This window comes from Cuculus canorus, chromosome 28, assembly GCF_017976375.1.
Source record: "Cuculus canorus isolate bCucCan1 chromosome 28, bCucCan1.pri, whole genome shotgun sequence".
Taxonomy (NCBI): Eukaryota; Metazoa; Chordata; class Aves; order Cuculiformes; family Cuculidae; genus Cuculus; species Cuculus canorus.
In genome coordinates, this window is record NC_071428.1 from 823,610 (window position 1) to 841,151 (window position 17,542).

Consider the following 17,542-nt stretch of genomic DNA (forward strand, 5'->3'; position numbering starts at 1 on the left):
AGTAAAGGAATGCGGCAGCTGAAGGGGTGCAGGAGCCTCCCCCGACCGGCAGCGCTCCAGGACTCTGATCGTTGGATTCCAGGATTCTTTGACTCTACGATTCTTTGACTCTACGATTCTTTGCGTCTACGATTCTTTGACTCTATGATTCGTTTATTCTACGATTTTTTTGATTATTTGCTTCTATGTTTTTTTAATGATTTGATTTTCTGATTCCACAATTCTCTGACTCTGTTATTATTTGCTTCTACGATTCTTCGATTCTTTTATTCTCTGATTCTTTGATTCTTTGATTATTTTATTCCATGAGGTTTTGATTATTTCATTCCACAATTCTACACTTTCTTGATTTTGTCATTATTTTAAGATCCTATGATTGGTTTTTTCTATGATTTATGCTTATTTGATTCTACAATTCTTTGATTTTGTCATTCTTTGATTCTACGACTCTGTGATTCTTTGATTCTACTGTTTTTTTACGCTGTCATTCTACGATTCTTTGGTTCTTTGATTCCATTATTCTTCTATTCTACGATTTTTTTAGTCTCTGCTTCTATGTTTTCTTTGATTCTACAATTCTTTGATTCCGTGATACTTTTATTATACGATTTTTGATTATTTGACTCTGTGATCATTCAATTCTGTGATTATTTGATTCTATGATATTTTATTCTATGAATTTTTGATCGTTTGATTTCTACCACTCTTTGATTTCCTGATTATTTGATTCTACGATCCTATGATTCTTTTATTATACGATTTGTTGAGTCTTTGCCTCTATAATTCCTTCCACTCTTTCATTCTCATTCCCAATTCCCCTTCTCCGCCGCAGGGGACGCGCGCGCGGCGGAATTTGACCCTCGGCGGCTGCCGTCGCGTTCCCGGAAGCGGCTCCGCGGCCTCTGCGAGGTTTGACCCCCGGCGGCTGCCGTCGCGTTCCCGGAAGTGGCGCCGCGGCCATGGAGGCGTGGGTGCGCTTCAGCGCGCAGAGCCAGGCCAAGGAGCGGCTCTTCAGGTGCGGGGCGGGCGGCGCGGCCGGAGTCCCGGTGTCCCGGAGTCTCGGCGTCGCCGCTGACGGCCGCGGTGTCCCGCAGGGCGGCGCAGTACGCGTGTGCGGTGGCGGCCGAGGCGCTGCGGAGGAACGGCGGGGGCGGCGGGGCCGTGCGCGGGCTGCGGCAGCTGGAGGCGCACCTGGGGCTGGGCCGCAAGCGTGAGCGCGCACCCACCGGGATCGCAGCCCCCATAGCCCCCCCGGGACCGGGACCGCAGACCCCCATAACCACCCACAGCCTCCCCGGGACCGGGATTGCAGCGCCCATAACCCCACACAGCCTCCCCGGGACAGGGATCGCAGCGCCCCATAGCCCCCTACAGCCCCCCCGGGACCGCAGACCCCCATAACCCCCATAGCCCCCCCTCTGGGACCGGGATCGCAGCCCCCCGTAGCCCCCCCCGGGACCGGGATCGCAGCCCCCTATAAGCCCCTGTAGCCCCCCCGGGACTGCAGCCCCCCATAACCCCCTGCAGCCCTCCATAACCCCCCACAGCCCCCCCGGGACCGCAGCCCCCCATAACCCCCATAATCCCCCCGGGACCGGGACCGTAGCCCCCTATAACCCCGCCGTAGCCCCCCCGGGCCCGCAGCCCCCCACCCTCACTCATCGCCCAACAGGGACTGCAGCCCCTGTGTCCCCCCACCCTCCTCCTGACTGAGCCCACAGCCCCCCAAACCCCTCCCACCCCGTGCCCAGGCCCACAGCCCCCCAAAACCCCCTACAACCCCTGTATCCTCTCCACGACCAGACCCACAGCCCCCCACAGTCACCCCTGTTCTAAGACAGGGCCCACAGCCCCCCATAACCCCCCCCCCAGACCCCATAACCCCTCAAACTCCCCATGCCAGGGCCCCCAGCCCCCCATAACCCCCCCCCAGCCCCCATAATCTCCCAAACTCCCCATGCCAGGGCCCACAGCCCCCCATAACCACCCCACGGCCCCCCATAATCCCTCAATCTCCCCATGCCAGTGCCCCCAGTCCCCCATAGCCCCCCCAAAGCCCCCCATAATCCCTCAAACCCCCCTATGCCAGGGCCTACAGCCCCCTATAATGCCCCAAACTCCCCATGCCAGGGCCCACAGCCCCCCATAACCCCCCCCAAGAGACCCCATAATCCCTCAAACTCCCCGTGCCAGGGCCCACAGCCCTTCCATAACCACCCACAGCCCCCGTAGCCCCCCCGCAGCCCCACATAATCCCTCAAACTCCCCATGCCAGGGCCCACAGCCCCCCATAACCACCCCACAGTCCCCCATGGACCCCCCACAGCCACCCATAATCCCTCAAACTCCCCATGCCAGGGCCCACAGCCCCCCATAACCCTCCCTCCCGACTCCATAATCCCTCAAACTCCCCATGCCAGTGCCCACAGCCCCCCATAAGCCCCCAATCCCCCCCACAACTGCCTCATGCTGGGGCCCACGGTCCCCTCAACCCCACCCCTATGCCCTCAGCCCCCCAAAATCCCCTCCACCCAAACTCCCTCGCCCCCCATGACAGCCCTGCTGTCCGTCTGTCCCGCAGTGCTGCGCCTGGGCAGCTCGGCTGAGGCGCTGGAGGCGGCGAAGCGCTCCATCCACCTGTCGGACACGGTGCTGCGGTTCTGCGTCACCCTCAGCCACCTCAACAGGGCCATGTACTACGCTTGCGACAACGTCCTCTGGACGGGGAAGACGGGGCTGTTCCCCAACCTCGACCAGGAGAAATGGAGCCACAGGTCCTTCAGGTGAGAGGCTGCGGCGCACGGGGCTGCGCCGGGAGAGAAGGGTTCTCGCCTTTGCTCTGCTGCTCCACGGGAAGAGAGGCTGAGAGTGGGGGTTATCAGAGAATCATACAATAGTTTGGGTTGGAAGGGTCCTCAAAGCCCATCCAGTTCCAACCATGGGCAGGGACACCTCCCACTGGATCAGGGGCTCCAAACCCCATCCAGCCTGGCCTGGAAACCTTCCAGGGATGGGATCTCAGGGTTCTGGTTGATGTCAAGTGAGAATCATGGAGCTATGAGATGATTTGGGTTGGAAGGGACCTCAAAGCCCATCCAGTGCCACCCCTGCCATGGGCAGGGACACCTCCCGCTGGATCAGGGGCTCCAAACCCCATCCAACCTGGCCTGGAACCCCTCCAGGAATGGGGCACCACCACTGCTCTGCGCAACCTGTTCCTCTCCACTCCCATCATGAAGAAATTCTTCCTTATGTCTAAGGTTGTTCAGCCTGGAGAAGAGAAGGCTCCGAGGAAACCTTAGAGCAGCTTCCAGCGCTGAAAGGGGCTCCGGGAGAGCTGGGGAGGGGCTTTTTGTAAAGGCATGGAGAGACAGGACAAGGGGGAACGGCTTTAAATCGGGGAGGGGAAGATTTAGACTGCACATAAGGGAGCAGCCCCGAGGAGAAGGACTTGAGGGATGATTGGACAGGCTGGAGAAGTGGGGCTGGAGAACCTCAGGAGGGGCAACCAGGCCAAGGGCAAGGTCCTACCCCTGGGTCGGAGCAATCCCCGGTTTCAGTACACAATGGGGATGATGGGATGGAGAGCAGCCCCGAGGAGAAGGACTTGGGGTGCTGGTCGAGGAGAAGCTCGACAGGAGCCGCAACGTGCGCTCCCAGCCCAGAAACCAACCGTGTCCTGGGCTGCATCAAGAGAAGCGCGGCCAGCAGGGAGGGAGGGGATTCTGCCCCTCTGCTCCTCTCTGGGGAGACCTCAGCGGGAGGATTGGGGCTAGTTCTGGAATCCTCAACAGAAGAAGGAGATGGAGCTGTTGGAACGGGTCCAGAGGAGGCTCCGAGGATGCTGCGAGGGCTGGAGCACCTCCCGTCCGAGGACAGGCTGAGAGAGTTGGGGTTGTGGAGAAGAGAAGGCTCTGAGGAGACCTCAGAGTGACCTTCCAGTACCTGAAGGGGCTCCAGGAGAGCTGCGGAGGGGCTGTTCATAAAGGCTGTGGGGATGGGACGAGGGGGAATGGGGATAAACTGGAGAGGGGCAGAGTTAGACTGGACATGAGGAGGAATTTCTTCATGAGGAGGGTGGGTTGCCCAGAGCAGTGGTGGTGCCCCATCCCTGGAGGGGTTCCAGGCCAGGTTGGATGGGCTTTGGAGCCCCTGATCCAGTGGGAGGTGTCCCTGCCCATGGCAGAGGGGTTGGAATTAGACAATCTTTAAGGTCCTTTCCAACTCAAACTCTTCTATGATTCTGTGACGCAGCACAGGGGGGTTGAGGGGCTGCCGCCAGCCGCGTTCCCCACGGATTGGTGCTGGATCCAGGCTTGTTTAGCACAGAACCATTCAGGTTGGGAAAAACCTTTTAAATTTAACCGCAAATCCAGCACTGGTTGTGCTGCGCCGATGGCAGCGCTGGCGGGCACGTGGCCCACCTTAGCCCCTCACTTCTTGGTGGATCCATGACTCTTCCTTCCCACGGGCAGTTTCTTTCTTGGGAAGAGCCAGAGGCGTTGCAGACGGTGGTTCTCCAGCGCCCTTTGCCCGCTCTCTCTGCTCTCCCCGCTATCCCTCTCCCTCTTTTGCAGATATTACCTCTTTGCCCTCATCGTGAACTTGAGCCGGGACGCCTACGAGATCCGGATCCTGATGGAGCGCGAGGCCGCTGGAAAGCGAGCAAAGGGCAGCGAGAACGGGTGCCAACTCCGGGCTGACAACGGGCTCCAACAGCTGGGGCTGAGGCTGCAGATCCAGCTGCGAATCCTGATCCGCGTCCTTCGGAATAACCCTCCTCTGCTTCTGGATGTGGTGAAAAACGCCTGCGACCTTTTTATCCCCCTGGACAAGCTGGGACTGTACAAAACCAACCCGGGCTTCGTGGGGCTGTGTGGCCTCACCTCCTCCATCCTCTCCATCCTCACCATTCTTCATCCCTGGCTCAAACTGAAGCCGTAGTTGCCCTCGGTGCCCACCTCCGGGCTCAAAGCCAGACGTTTGGGGACATTCCCGAGGCTGGGACACGGCTAAAGCTGACTCTGGCAGTCCCGCCGCGTGCGGCTCCGTGTTCACATCATGCCTGGCTGCTTTAGTAAATGGGAGACGGGAAGAAAGCAGAGGGAATTCGCAGCGTTGAAGCCCACGGGGACCTATTCCAGCGGCCTCAGCTCCGCACGCGGGGACTGATGCTCAGTGGACCTAAATTTGGGGGTTTTCCCCATCAGCTGTAGCACCTATCCGGTGTTTTAGGGGTTTTAACGTTTCTCCTCCCTCTTTAGGGAGATCGCATCCCAAATCCAGCCAGGAGGGAAATGTTTGGAGTCAGATGAGGCCTTTCCCAGACCAGAGGGGTGTAAACCGCGGGTTGGGGTGAGCCCAGCGCTGTCCGGAGCATCCAACACCCGTTTTGATGCTTTTATCTTCCTTTTAAGAAATCTGAGTGCAGGCAGAGGGTGAGTTGGAAGGAATTTGGCCGCGGAGGAGCCGTTCCCAGCCGGGCATTCCGCGGCAATCCCGGGTAAGTCCAGAGAGGCTTGGCCAGTCGCGGGCTTGAGGTGAGATCGGCGCAGGGTGCTTCCCCGTAGGAGAATCTTGGCTTGCCTGCCCCTTTCCCGCTATTCCAGTCGGGAAGAAGCGACTCCAGCGAGTCTGGCCAAGCCTTGGCGTCACCCCCAGCCCTTCCCACCTGGATTTCTCTGCATCCAAGAACGGAAAGGGACGGTGTGATCTTTTCCTGCCCCTGGGAAGAAGCTGAGACCTGCGCATCCACACTGAGCTTCTCCGATGTCCCTCGTAGTGCCCGAGATGAGGAGGGGACACCTCGGAGCCGTCGTTCTCCACCTTAGTTGTTCCTTCTCGCTTTTCCCTCTGAGCGGGTGCCGCTGCCTCACTAAATTTTCCCGTTTTCCGTGGGTTTTGTGCCCCGGATGCTGCTGCTTACGCCGGGCAAGGCGCTTATCCCAGCTCTCGAGGGTGTTTTCTCCCAGCTGCTCGGAGCTGGTGACCTTCTGCATCCAGAGGTGGAGCGCTCCTTTCTCCATCCCCGAGAGGGAGCGATTCCGCCTGCTTTTAAATCCTGCTGCTGTTTTTATTCAGCTCCAGCAGCTCCGTGCTGAAGCCTTTCAGGCTTCCGACTACGTCTGCGTGGTGCCCAGGCTGGAAAACCACGGTTCCGTTGCTCAAGCAGATTCCTTAGCCCGAATCCAACTCCAGGACACTTTCCATTCGGCATCTCCCAGCTTTTTGTGGCCATTGAGGTGATGCAGGAGGGGAAAAAAAGGCTGAATCGCTGGGAAAAGTGAGACACGTGAAGCCCAAATCACTCAGACCTTTAGGAAGAGGGAGTTTAATTCCGCTGGATAACGAAGGCGGTGGCAGCGGGTCGGAATGTGGGGTCTTTCTACCTTAAGCCCCCTCTGAGCAGGGAAGGGCCGAAGTGAGGTATCAGCCCCCACACGGCAGAAAGTGCCCCGTGATTCCCTCGTGATTCCCTCTGGCTCCCGGGAAAGGCTTTGAGCCAAACCCCGTTTGGACTTGGATCTCTTGGAGACGGTAAATCAGTGACGAGAACGGCCTCCACGCGTGGGAACGCCGGGGTTTAAGGTGGTGGAGTGAGGTTTTAACCCAGCGGAGGCTGCGCGGCGTTTCCTTCTCCTCACCTGTGTGTAAATACCGTGGTGTAAATCGGCACCGGTGGCGGTTTGCAGAGGTGGTTATTAAAGCTCAGCTGCTGAGATGCCGTCGTTTTCCTTTGTCGTTGCGATGCCGGAGGGACGGACGCGTGGCCGGGGATGGGGTCTTGGTTTGCTCCCGGTGCCCTCAATCCAGGCAGAGGGGGACAGGGACACCCCGGGGCCTCGGCCCCCCACCCCGATATTTGGGGTCGTGGCTGCTGCCGTCGCAGGGGTGGCACCAGGAGCCTTCTTCCATCCGTTCCCCCTTCTCCATCCATTTCTTCTCCACCCTTTCCCCTTTTCCACCCATTTCTTCTCCATCCGTTCCCTCTTTTCCACCCATTTCTTCTCCATCCATTCCCCTTTTCCACCCATTTCTTCTCCATCCGTTCCCCCTTCTCCACCCATTTCTTCTCCACCCATTCCTCAGTCTCTTCCCCTCTCTCACTGGGGAGACTGGGATGGACTGGGGCTACTGGGATACGGGCATCAGGCTGGGTGGGCACTGGGGAGACTGGGATGGACTGGGCTAGAGGCACTGGGGTGGACTGGGGAGACTGGGATGGACTGGGCTGGGGCACTGGCGTGGACTGGGGAGACTGGGATGGACTGGGCTGTGGTACTGGGATGCAGGCAAAAGGCTGGATGGGCACTGGGGAGACTGGGATGGACTGGGACGGGGCACTGGGGTGGACTGGGGGTACTGGGATGCAGGCATCAGGCTGGGTGGACACTGGGGAGACTGGGATGGAGTGGGCTGGAGGCACTGGCCTGGACTGGGGAGACTGGGATGGACTGGGTGGAGGCACTGGCGTGGACTGGGGAGACTGGGATGGACTGGGCTGGGGCACTGGGATGGACTGGGGGTACTGGGATGTGAGCATCAGGCCAGGTGGGCACTGGGGAGACTGGGATGGACTGGGGGTACTGGGATGCGAGCATCAGGCTGGGTGGGCACTGGGGAGACTGGGATGGACTGGGCTGGGGCACTGGGGTGGACTGGGGGTACTGGACTGAACTGGAGGTGCTGGGCTGGGGGTACCAAATTGGACTGGGAGGGCGTTGGACTGGGGGTGCTGAGCTCAACCGGTGGTACTGGGCTGAACTGGGAGGGGCTGAGCTGGACAGGGGTACTGGGCTGAACTGGAGGTGCTGGACTGGGGGTACTGGACTGATTTGGGGCACTGGACTGGGGCTTTGGGGCTGTACTGGGAGTGCTGGGCTGTACTGGGGACATCAGGGTGGGCTGACCTGGACTGGAGGCACTGGGCTGAACTGGGAGTGCTGTGCTGGGAGCACCAGGTGAGACTGGGGATGCTGGGCTGAACTGGGGGCACTGGGCTGGACTGGTGGCACTGGGGTGAACTGGGGGTGCTGATCTGGGGGCACTGGGCTGGACTGGAGGCACTGGGCTGAACTGGGGGTGCTGACCTGGGGGCACTGGGCTGAACTGGGAGTGCTGTGCTGGGAGCACCAGGTGAGACTGGGGATGCCGTGCTGGTCTGGGGGCACTGGGCTGGACTGGGGGCACTGGGATGAACTGGGGGTGCTGATCTGGGGGCACTGGACTGGACTGGGGGCACTGGGATGAACTGGGGGTTCTGACTTGGGGGCACTGGGCTGGACTGGGGGCACTGGGATGAACTGGGGGTTCTGACTTGGGGACACTGGGCTGGACTGGGGGTACTGGGATGAACTGGGGGTGCTGATCTGGGGGCACTGGGCTGGACTGGGGGTACTGGGATGAACTGGGGGTGCTGATCTGGGGGCACTGGACTGGACTGGGGGCACTGGGCTGGACTGGGGGCACTGGGATGAACTGAGGGTGCTGATCTGGGGGCACTGGGCTGAAATGGGGGCACTGGGATGAACTGGGGGTTCTGACTTGGGGACACTGGGCTGGACTGGGGGTACTGGGATGAACTGGAGGTGCTGATCTGGGAGCACTGGGCTGGACTGGGGGTACTGGGCTGAACTGGGGGTGCTGATCTGGGGGCACTGGGCTGGTCTGGGGGCACTGGGCTGAACTGGGGGTGCTGATCTGGGGGCACTGGGCTGGTCTGGGGGCACTGGGCTGAACTGGGGTTGCTGATGTGGGGGTACTGGGCTGAACTGGGGGTTCTGATCTGGGGGCACTGGGCTGAACTGGGGGCTGGACTGGGGACAGTGGGATGGACTGGGGACACTGGGATGAACTGGGGGTTCTGATCTGGGGCACTGGGCTGGACTGGAGGCACTGGGATGGACTGGGGGTGCTGATCTGGGGGCACTGGGCTGGACTGGGGGCACTGGGCTGAACTGGGGGTGCTGATCTGGGGGCACTGGGCTGGACTGGGGGCACTGGGCTGAACTGGGGGTGCTGATCTGGGGACACTGGGCTGGACTGGGGGCACTGGGATGAACTGGGGGCACTGGGCTGAACTGGGGGTGCTGATCTGGGGGCGCTGGGCTGGACTGGGGGCACTGGGTGTGGGGGTGTCCACGGGGGTCCCCCCCAATCCGCGCCCCCCTATGGGCTCAGCGTCGCCCGCGGTCGCCCCTCCTCAGGGCTGAGCTCTGCCCAACTCGTCACACCTCGGGCGCCACACGGGGGGTGAGAAGGGCCCCGGGGCGGGGGGGGGTATTGGGGGGGGTGGGCGGAAGAATTTGGGGGTTCTTTGGGATTCTTGGCTTCTCCTTTTGGGAATAACAAAGGCTTCGGTGCCGCGAGGGCGCTGACAGAGCCCTGCCTCAGTTTCCCCATGTGGGTGGCTCAGCTGCCACCCGACGGGACACTGTCATGGGGGACACAAGGGAGCCCCCCAACCTCTGGGAGCCCTCCCCCACCCCTGGGAACCCCCCAAAAATCCTCCATCCCCCCTCAACCACCTCCGTTTGCAGCCGCTTTCGGGTGGTTTTCCCCATTTCCGTACAAGCCCGGAAGGATCGGGAGCAGCTTTGGGGGGATGGAGGGGGATCCCCCCGTGTCCCCCCCATCCTGGACCATCCGGGATGCCGGGATAATGTGGAATTCCTGGATAATCCATGGCTCTCGGGCGGCGCTGGCGCAGGAAAGGCCCCGTCTCTGTCCTTTATTTCCTGCTCCGATTTCCTGGTTTCTCCCGAAACTCCATCAAAATTCCACCCTTTTGGCCACGAGCGCTGAGAAGGCACAAATTTTTTCCCTCTGTGCGACAAAACAAAAGCGCTGATTTTTGGTGGGGGTTTTGCTTTTTACCGATCCGGTGGTTGGGTCCTTTTTTTCCATTGGAAAAGAAATCCCACCTGGAAAATCAGCGGAGGAGGAGGAGGAGGAGGAGGAGGAGGAAGGGTTGGAGCTGGGTTTGGCTCTCAGCCTACGGAATCCGCTGTCCCTAATCCCTCGGGATCTGTTCCCACCTCGGAGTCGGGGATGGATCCCTGGGATTTGGCCCCTGAACCCTCCACCCGGGATCCGATCCCCTCCGGATCCAGGGCTCAGTGTCCCAGGATCAATCCCTGATCTCCCTGGGATTCCATCCCCTCCGGATCCCATCCTGCCCTCCCATTCAGTCCCCCCGGGATCCTGTGGGATCCAATTCCCCCCTGGATCCAATTCCTCTCACCCCCAAATCCTTTAGGATCCGGTTCTCGATCCTCCTGGGATCCAATCCGCCCCTTTCCAGTCCCACTAAGATCCACTCCTTGATCCCTCTTGGATCCCATCCCCCCCGGATCCAATCCTTCTCCCATCCAGTCCCGCTGGGATCCAATCCTCGATCCTCCTGGGATCCAATTTCCGCCTGGATCCAATTCCTCCCCCATCCCCCAATCCTTTAGGATCCAATCCTTGATCCCTCTTGGATCCAATCCCCCCTCCTCCAGCCCCCCAATTCCCCTGGAATCCGATCCCCCCTGGATCCCATCCTGCCCTCCTATCCCTGGGATCCAGTCCCTCATCCCCTGGGATCCGATTTCCCCCTGGATCCAGTTCCTCCCCCACCCCACAATCCTTTAGGATCCAATCCTCGATCCTTCTTGGATCCGATTCCCCCTGGATCCAATTCCTCCTCCATCCCCCAATCCTTTAGGATCCAATCCTTGATCCCTCTTGGATCCAATATCCCCCCCTGGATCCAATCCCCCCACTTTCAGACCTCCAATCCCCCTGGGATACGATCCCCCCTGGATCCCATCCTGCCCTCCTATTCCTGAGATCCAGTCCCTCATCCCCTGGGATTCGATTTCCCCCTGGATCCAATTCCTTTCCCACCCCACAATCCTTTAGGATCCAATCCTCGATCCCTCTTGGATCCGATCCCCCCTGGATCCAACCCTCTCCATCCAACCCCCCTGGGATTCAGTCCCTGATCCCCCCTGGATCCGATCCCCCCACTTTCAGCCCCCCAATTCCCCTGGAATCTGATCCCCCCTGGATCCCATCCTGCCCTCCTATCCCTGAGATCCAGTCCCTCATTCCCTGGGATCCAATTTCCCCCTGGATCCAATTCCTCCCACCCCAAATCCTTTGGGATCCAATCCTCGATCCTCCTGGGATCCAATCCCTCCTGGATCCAATCCACCCCTTTCCAGCCCCCCTAAGATGCAGTCCTTGATCCCTCTTGGATCCGATCCCCCCTGGATCCAACCCTCTCCATCCAATCCCCCTGGGATCCAGTCCCTGATCCCCTGAGATCCAATATCCCCCTCTGGATCCAATCCCCCCACTTTCAGACCTCCAATCCCCCTGGGATACGATCCCCCCTGGATCCCATCCTGCCCTCCCATCCCTGGGATCCAGTTCCTCATTCCCTGGGATCCAATTTCCCCCTGGATCCAATTCCTCTCACCCCCAAATCCTTTGGGATCCAATCCCCCCTGGATCCAATCTACCCCTTTCCAGCACCCCAGTCCCACTGTGATCCAGTCCCTCATTCCCTGGGATCTGATTTCCCCCCGGATCCAATTCCTTTCCCACCCCAATCCTTCAGGATCCACTCCTTGATCCCTCTTGGATCTGATCCCCCCTGGATCCAATCCTTCTCCCATCCAGTCCCGCTGTGATCCAATCCCTCATCCCCTGGGATCCAATTTCCCCCTGGATCCAATTCCTCCCCCATCCCCCAATCCTTTAGGATCCAATCCTTGATCCCTCTTGGATCCAATATCCCCCCCTGGATCCAATCCCCCCACTTTCAGACCTCCAATCCCCCTGGGATCCGATCCCCCCTGGATCCCATCCTGCCCTCCTATCCCTGAGATCCAGTCCCTCATCCCCTGGGATTCGATTTCCCCCTGGATCCAATTCCTTTCCCACCCCACAATCCTTTAGGATCCAATCCTCGATCCCTCTTGGATCCGATCCCCCCTGGATCCAACCCTCTCCATCCAACCCCCCTGGGATTCAGTCCCTGATCCCCCTGGATCCAATCCCCCCACTTTCAGACCTCCAATCCCCCTGGGATACGATCCCCCCTGGATCCCATCCTGCCCTCCCATCCCTGGGATCCAGTTCCTCATTCCCTGGGATCCAATTTCCCCCTGGATCCAATTCCTCTCACCCCCAAATCCTTTGGGATCCAATCCTCGATCCTCCTGGGATCCAATCCCCCCTGGATCCAATCTACCCCTTTCCAGCACCCCAGTCCCACTGTGATCCAGTCCCTCATTCCCTGGGATCTGATTTCCCCCCGGATCCAATTCCTTTCCCACCCCAATCCTTCAGGATCCACTCCTTGATCCCTCTTGGATCTGATCCCCCCTGGATCCAATCCTTCTCCCATCCAGTCCCGCTGTGATCCAATCCCTCATCCCCTGGGATCCAATTTCCCCCTGGATCCAATTCCTCCCCCATCCCCCAATCCTTTAGGATCCAATCCTTGATCCCTCTTGGATCCAATATCCCCTCCTGGATCCAATCCCCCCACTTTCAGCCCCCCAATTCCCCTGGAATCCGATCCCCCCTGGATCCCATCCTGCCCTCCTATCCCTGAGATCCAATCCCTCATCCGCTGGGATCCGATTTCCCCCTGCATCCAATTCCTCCCACCCCCAAATCCATTGGGATCCAATCCTTGATCCTCCTGGGATCCAATCCCCCCTGGATCCAATCCACCCCTTTCCAGCACCCCAGTCCCCCTGGGATCCAGTGTATCATTCCCTGGGATCTGATTTCCCCCTGGATCCAATTCCTCCCCACCCCAATCCTTTAGGATCCAATCCTTGATCCCTCTTGGATCTGATCCCCCCCGGATCCAATCCTTCTCCCATCCAGTCCCACTGTGATCCAGTCCCTCATCCCCTGGGATCCAATTTCCCCCTGGATCCAATTCCTTCCCCACCCCCAATCCTTTAGGATCCAGTCCTTGATCCCTCTTGGATCCGATCCCCCCTGGATCCTACCCTCTCCATCCACCCCCCCTGGGATCCAGTTCCTGATCCCCCAGGATCCAATATCCCCCCCTGGATCCAATTCCTCCCACCCATTAATCCCTTTAGGATCCAGTCCTCAATCCCTCTTGGATCCGATCTCCCCCTGGATCCAACCCTCCCCATCCATTCCCCCCGGGATCCACTCCCTGATCCCCCGGGATCCAATCCCCACACTTTCAGACCTGCAATTGCCCTGGGATACGATCCCCCCTGGATCCCATCCTGCCCTCCCATCCCTGGGATCCAGTTCCTCATCCCCTGGGATCCAATATCCCCCCTGGATCCACCCCCTCCCCAACTTTCAGCCCCACAACCTCTTTAGGATCCACCCCTTGACCCCCTTCAATCCAATATCCCCCCCTGGATCCATCCTCCCTCGGGATCCAATATCCCCCCCTGGATCCAACCCCAACACTTCCAGACCTCCAACCCCTTTCGGATCCAATCCTGGATCCCCCCAAGATCCCATATTCCCCCTCCTCGGATCCAATCCTGCCCCAACCCCATGGATCCACTTCCCCGCTGCTCTTCTCCATCCCATCGGCTCGGGATCACTCCCCACATCCCGCGGGATCACAGCCCCACTGACGCCCCCGTTTTTCCCAGGTCGGCTCCACGGGGATCCCCCGGATGCCCCTTCCGTCCCGTGGCTGCGCCGTTGCCGCCGTTCGGTTCCTGGCGATGGTGGCGCTGGCGGCGCCGGCCGAGCATCCGCGGTGCCGCCTCGACGCCGGGAGCCGGACGGCGCTGTGCAAGGGGCAGGACCTGGAGGGGGTCCCCCGCGGGCTCCCCACCAACCTCCTCACCCTCGACCTCTCCTACAACAAACTCCGGGAGATCACGGCGGCGGATTTCGCCGGGATGACGCAGCTCCGGCGTTTGGATCTGAGCTACAACAACATCTCCCGCCTCGCTCCCGACGCTTTCCTCTCCAACCCCTTCTTGGAGCGGCTCCAGCTCTTCAACAACTCCCTCCGGCAGATCCCGGCGCCGGCGTTGAGCCCTTTGGTCAACCTCCGTTGGTTGGACGTCTCCAACAACCTCTACGGCGGCGCCGCCTTGGACGGCGTCTTCGGGCGGCTGCGGGCGCTGCGGGAGCTGTCGCTGGGGGGACCGCTGCTGCGTCGCATCTCCCGGGAGGATTTGGCCGTCTTGAAGGCCACGGCGTTGCGGAGGTTCGCCATCAAGGCGGCCTCCAGCCGGTTGCGTTACGAAGCCGGGGCTTTCTCCTGGCTCAACACCACGGAGCTGTGGTGCGATGTGGCCTTGGACGAGAGCGCGGCGACGCTGCCGGTGATGCTGCGGGACCTGCGGGGCAAAGCCCTGGAGTACCTACGCTTCCGGAACCTCTTTGAGTTCACCTACTACACCGGCGACGCCGATCCCTTCGCCGGCTTGGCCGAGCTGAGGATCACCACCTTGGTCTTCTACCGGGGTAAGTTCAACGAGAACCTTCTGCGCTTGGCGTTACTCAACGTCCAACACTCCCGTATCCGCGATTTGGCGCTGGTGGCCATCGACTTCGCCCGCTCGCCGCGGCAGAACGTCACCGGCGGGTGGACGGCTGCGCCGCGGCTCGACCGCCTCTCGCTGCGGGACATCAGCAACCCCGACATCCTGCGCTTCGACTGGACCTTCACCTGGTTGAGCGGCGTTGCCTCCCTTTCCATCACCAACGTCAACTTCAACTTCATCCCCTGCGACGCGTGGGCTGAACTGCGCAACGTGGAGTTCTTGGACATCTCCGGCAACCGTTTGAAAGACGGTTATATCTACAACCGCCATTGCCGCTACCAAGGTGTCATGCCCAAGCTGGAGAGCTTCATCTTGGCCACCAACCAGCTCCTCAGCCTGGCCGTGGTGGCCTCCTTGACGAGGACGTGGCCCCGGCTCGTCCATCTCGATGCCAGCTACAACAGCTTGGGCGGCGTGCAGGAGACGTGCCAATGGAGTCCCACCTTGCGCCGGCTGTCCTTGCACCACAACCAGGTGACGGTGAGCACCTTTGGGTGCCTGCCCACCACCCTGGAGTTCCTGGACCTCTCCTACTCGCAGCTCGACCGCTTGGACATGGATTATTTCAGCCGAAGTCACCGCCTACGGGAGCTGCGGTTGAGCGGCAACAAGATCAAATTCATCCCATCCGAGTGGAGATGCCCCCGCTTGGAGGTGTTGGCCATCGACGGCAACTCCTTCGGCGTCATCGGCCGCGGCTCCTTCGTCAACATGCCGCGGCTCGTTAGCCTGGTGGCCGGCGGCAACCCGTACCACTGCACCTGCGACATCTTCCTCTTCTTGGAGGAGACCCAACGACGGGGAAGACCCACCTTGGCCGATTGGCCGCACAACTGGACCTGCTTCCACCCTGAGCCGCTGCTGGATACAGCCGTGGCCGCCTACGCCCCGCGGCCCTTGGAATGCAACGTCCCCGCCTTGGTGGGCGTAGCGGTGGCCGCCACGGCGGTGGCGGTGGCCGCGTGCGCGGCGCTCTGCTGGAAGCTGGACGCCGGTTGGTACCTCCGAGCCACGTACCGCTTGGTGAGGGCCAAGTACAGAGGGCGTCGAGCGGCCACCGCGCGGCCGTGTTCCTATCACGCCTTCATCTCCTACAGCTGCGCCGACGCCGCTTGGGTGCGCCGGGAGCTTCTGGATGGCTTGGAGAGCACCGCGCCGCCGTACCGGCTCTGCATCCACGAGAGGGACTTCACGCCGGGCCGTTGGATCATCGAGAACATCGTGGAGAACATCGAGAGGAGCGCTAAGGTCATCTTCGTCCTCTCCCGGAGCTTCGTCGACAGCGAGTGGTGCAACTATGAGCTCTACTTCGCCCACCAACGTTCCGTGGGTCTCGGCTCCGAGGATGTCATCTTGGTGGTCAAAGAACCCATCGACGCTCGGGGGTTGCCCCGGCGTTTCGCTCGGCTCCGGAAGATGTTGGGGACCAAAACCTACCTGGAATGGCCTCAAGAACCTGGGAGACGCCCCTTCTTCTGGCTCCAGCTCCGCAGCCTCTTGGGCAGCCCCGGCGAGCTTGATCCCACCACCGGCGAGGAGGAGACGGCGGTGGATGCCACCACGGAGCGGTGACGTCTCGCTTGAGGTCCTTCAGGTGGTCTTGGGGTGCCGCCGGGTGTCCCGCCTGCCTCAGTTTCCCCCCACCGAGGGCGGCTCTTGGGTGGGATGGAAGGGTCTTCTTTGAGGTCATCCCATCTTCTCCGCCTCTTCCAAGGGATGGGGATGGTGGGGATGGTGCCCAGGAGGTGGCAGTGTCACCCGGAGGATGTGGCAACCTGGAGCTGGAGGAGCTCAGGACCCGCCCCGGAGGACCCCAAAACCTGAAGTTTGAACCCCAAAAAAGCTTGAAGTCAACCCCAAGTTGAGGTTCTGGGGTTGAAGAACTGAGGGTTCCCAAACTCTTCCTTGGGGTCCAATCCTGCTCCGGAGGGGGGGATCGATCCTGCAGTGAGGGCTCTGGTTCTGCTCTGCGGGATCAATCCTGCTCCATGGGGTCCAATCCTCCTCCATGGGGACCAATCCTGTTCCAAGGAGGGGATCAATCCTTCTCCATGGGGATCAGTTCTCATCCAAGGGGTCCAATCCTGCTCCATGGGGTCCAATTCTGATCCATGAGGTCCAATCCTAATCCGTGGGGATCAATCCTCTTCCAATGGGCGGATCAATCCTGCTCCAGAGGGGGATCAATCCTACTCCATGGGGTCCCGTCCTGATCCATGGGGATCAATCCTGCTCCAAGGAGGGATCAATCCTACTCCAAGGAGGGATCAATCCTGCTCCAGGGGAGCAATTTTGCTCTGGAGAAGGGCTCAGTCCTGCTCCGTAGGGTCTAATCCTGCCCTGGGAGGGATCAATCCTGCTCTGAGGGGATCCGTCCTGCTCCAGAGGGGGATCAATCCTACTCCAGGGTGGAATCCGTCCTGCTCCAGGTTCTCAGTCCTGCTCTGAGGGATCAATCCTGCTCCAAGGAGGGATCAATCCTACTCCATGGAGGGATCAATCCTACTCCATGGAGGGATCAATCCTGCTCCAGGGGGGAATCCATCCCGCTCCAGGGGGGATCAATCCTACTCCAGGGCAGAATCCGTCCTGCTCCAGGTTCTCAGTCCTGCTCTGAGGGATCAATCCTACTCCAGAGGGGGATCAATCCTGCTCCAGGCTCTCGGTCCTGCTCTGAGGGATCAATCCTGCTCCAGGGGGGATCAATCCCGCTCCAGGGGGGATCAATCCTGCTCCAAGGGGGGATCCATCCTACTCCAGGGTGGAATCCGTCCTGCTCCAGGTTCTCAGTCCTGCTCTGAGGGATCAATCCTGCTCCAAGGAAGGATCAATCCTACTCCATGGAGGGATCAATCCCACTCCAGGGGGGATCAATCCCACTCCAGGGGGGATCAATCCCGCTCCAGGATGGGATCCATCCTACTCCAGGGCAGAATCCGTCCTGCTCCAGGTTCTCAGTCCTACTCCAGGGTGGATCA

General features: G+C 60.2%; 2 protein-coding genes across 2 annotated transcripts; both read left to right on the forward strand.

Annotated features, from left to right (window-relative positions):
• Positions 1-290: 290 nt before the first annotated feature.
• On the forward strand, positions 291-6,719 carry PEX11B (peroxisomal biogenesis factor 11 beta). The gene is made up of 4 exons (XM_054050928.1): positions 291-1,015; positions 1,095-1,210; positions 2,582-2,783; positions 4,578-6,719. The coding sequence occupies exons 1-4, from the start codon at positions 960-962 to the stop codon at positions 4,942-4,944; spliced, it is 741 nt and encodes a 246-aa protein (XP_053906903.1). The 5' UTR covers positions 291-959; the 3' UTR covers positions 4,945-6,719.
• A 2,390-nt stretch (positions 6,720-9,109) lies between these two features.
• On the forward strand, positions 9,110-16,790 carry LOC104065433 (toll-like receptor 2). The gene is made up of 2 exons (XM_054050861.1): positions 9,110-9,252; positions 13,656-16,790. Exon 2 carries the CDS (start codon positions 13,680-13,682, stop codon positions 16,134-16,136), a length of 2,457 nt encoding a protein of 818 aa, XP_053906836.1. The 5' UTR covers positions 9,110-9,252; positions 13,656-13,679; the 3' UTR covers positions 16,137-16,790.
• The last annotated feature ends 752 nt before the right edge of the window (positions 16,791-17,542 follow it).

Coding starts and splice junctions, on each gene's coding strand:
- PEX11B (XM_054050928.1), top strand. CDS start 960: ATGGAGGCGTGGGTGCGCTTCAGCGCGCAGAGCCAGGCCAAGGAGCGG. Junction 1,016..1,094: donor GCCAAGGAGCGGCTCTTCAG/GTGCGGGGCGGG, acceptor GGTGTCCCGCAG/GGCGGCGCAGTACGCGTGTG. Junction 2,784..4,577: donor TGGAGCCACAGGTCCTTCAG/GTGAGAGGCTGC, acceptor CCTCTTTTGCAG/ATATTACCTCTTTGCCCTCA.
- LOC104065433 (XM_054050861.1), top strand. CDS start 13,680: ATGCCCCTTCCGTCCCGTGGCTGCGCCGTTGCCGCCGTTCGGTTCCTG.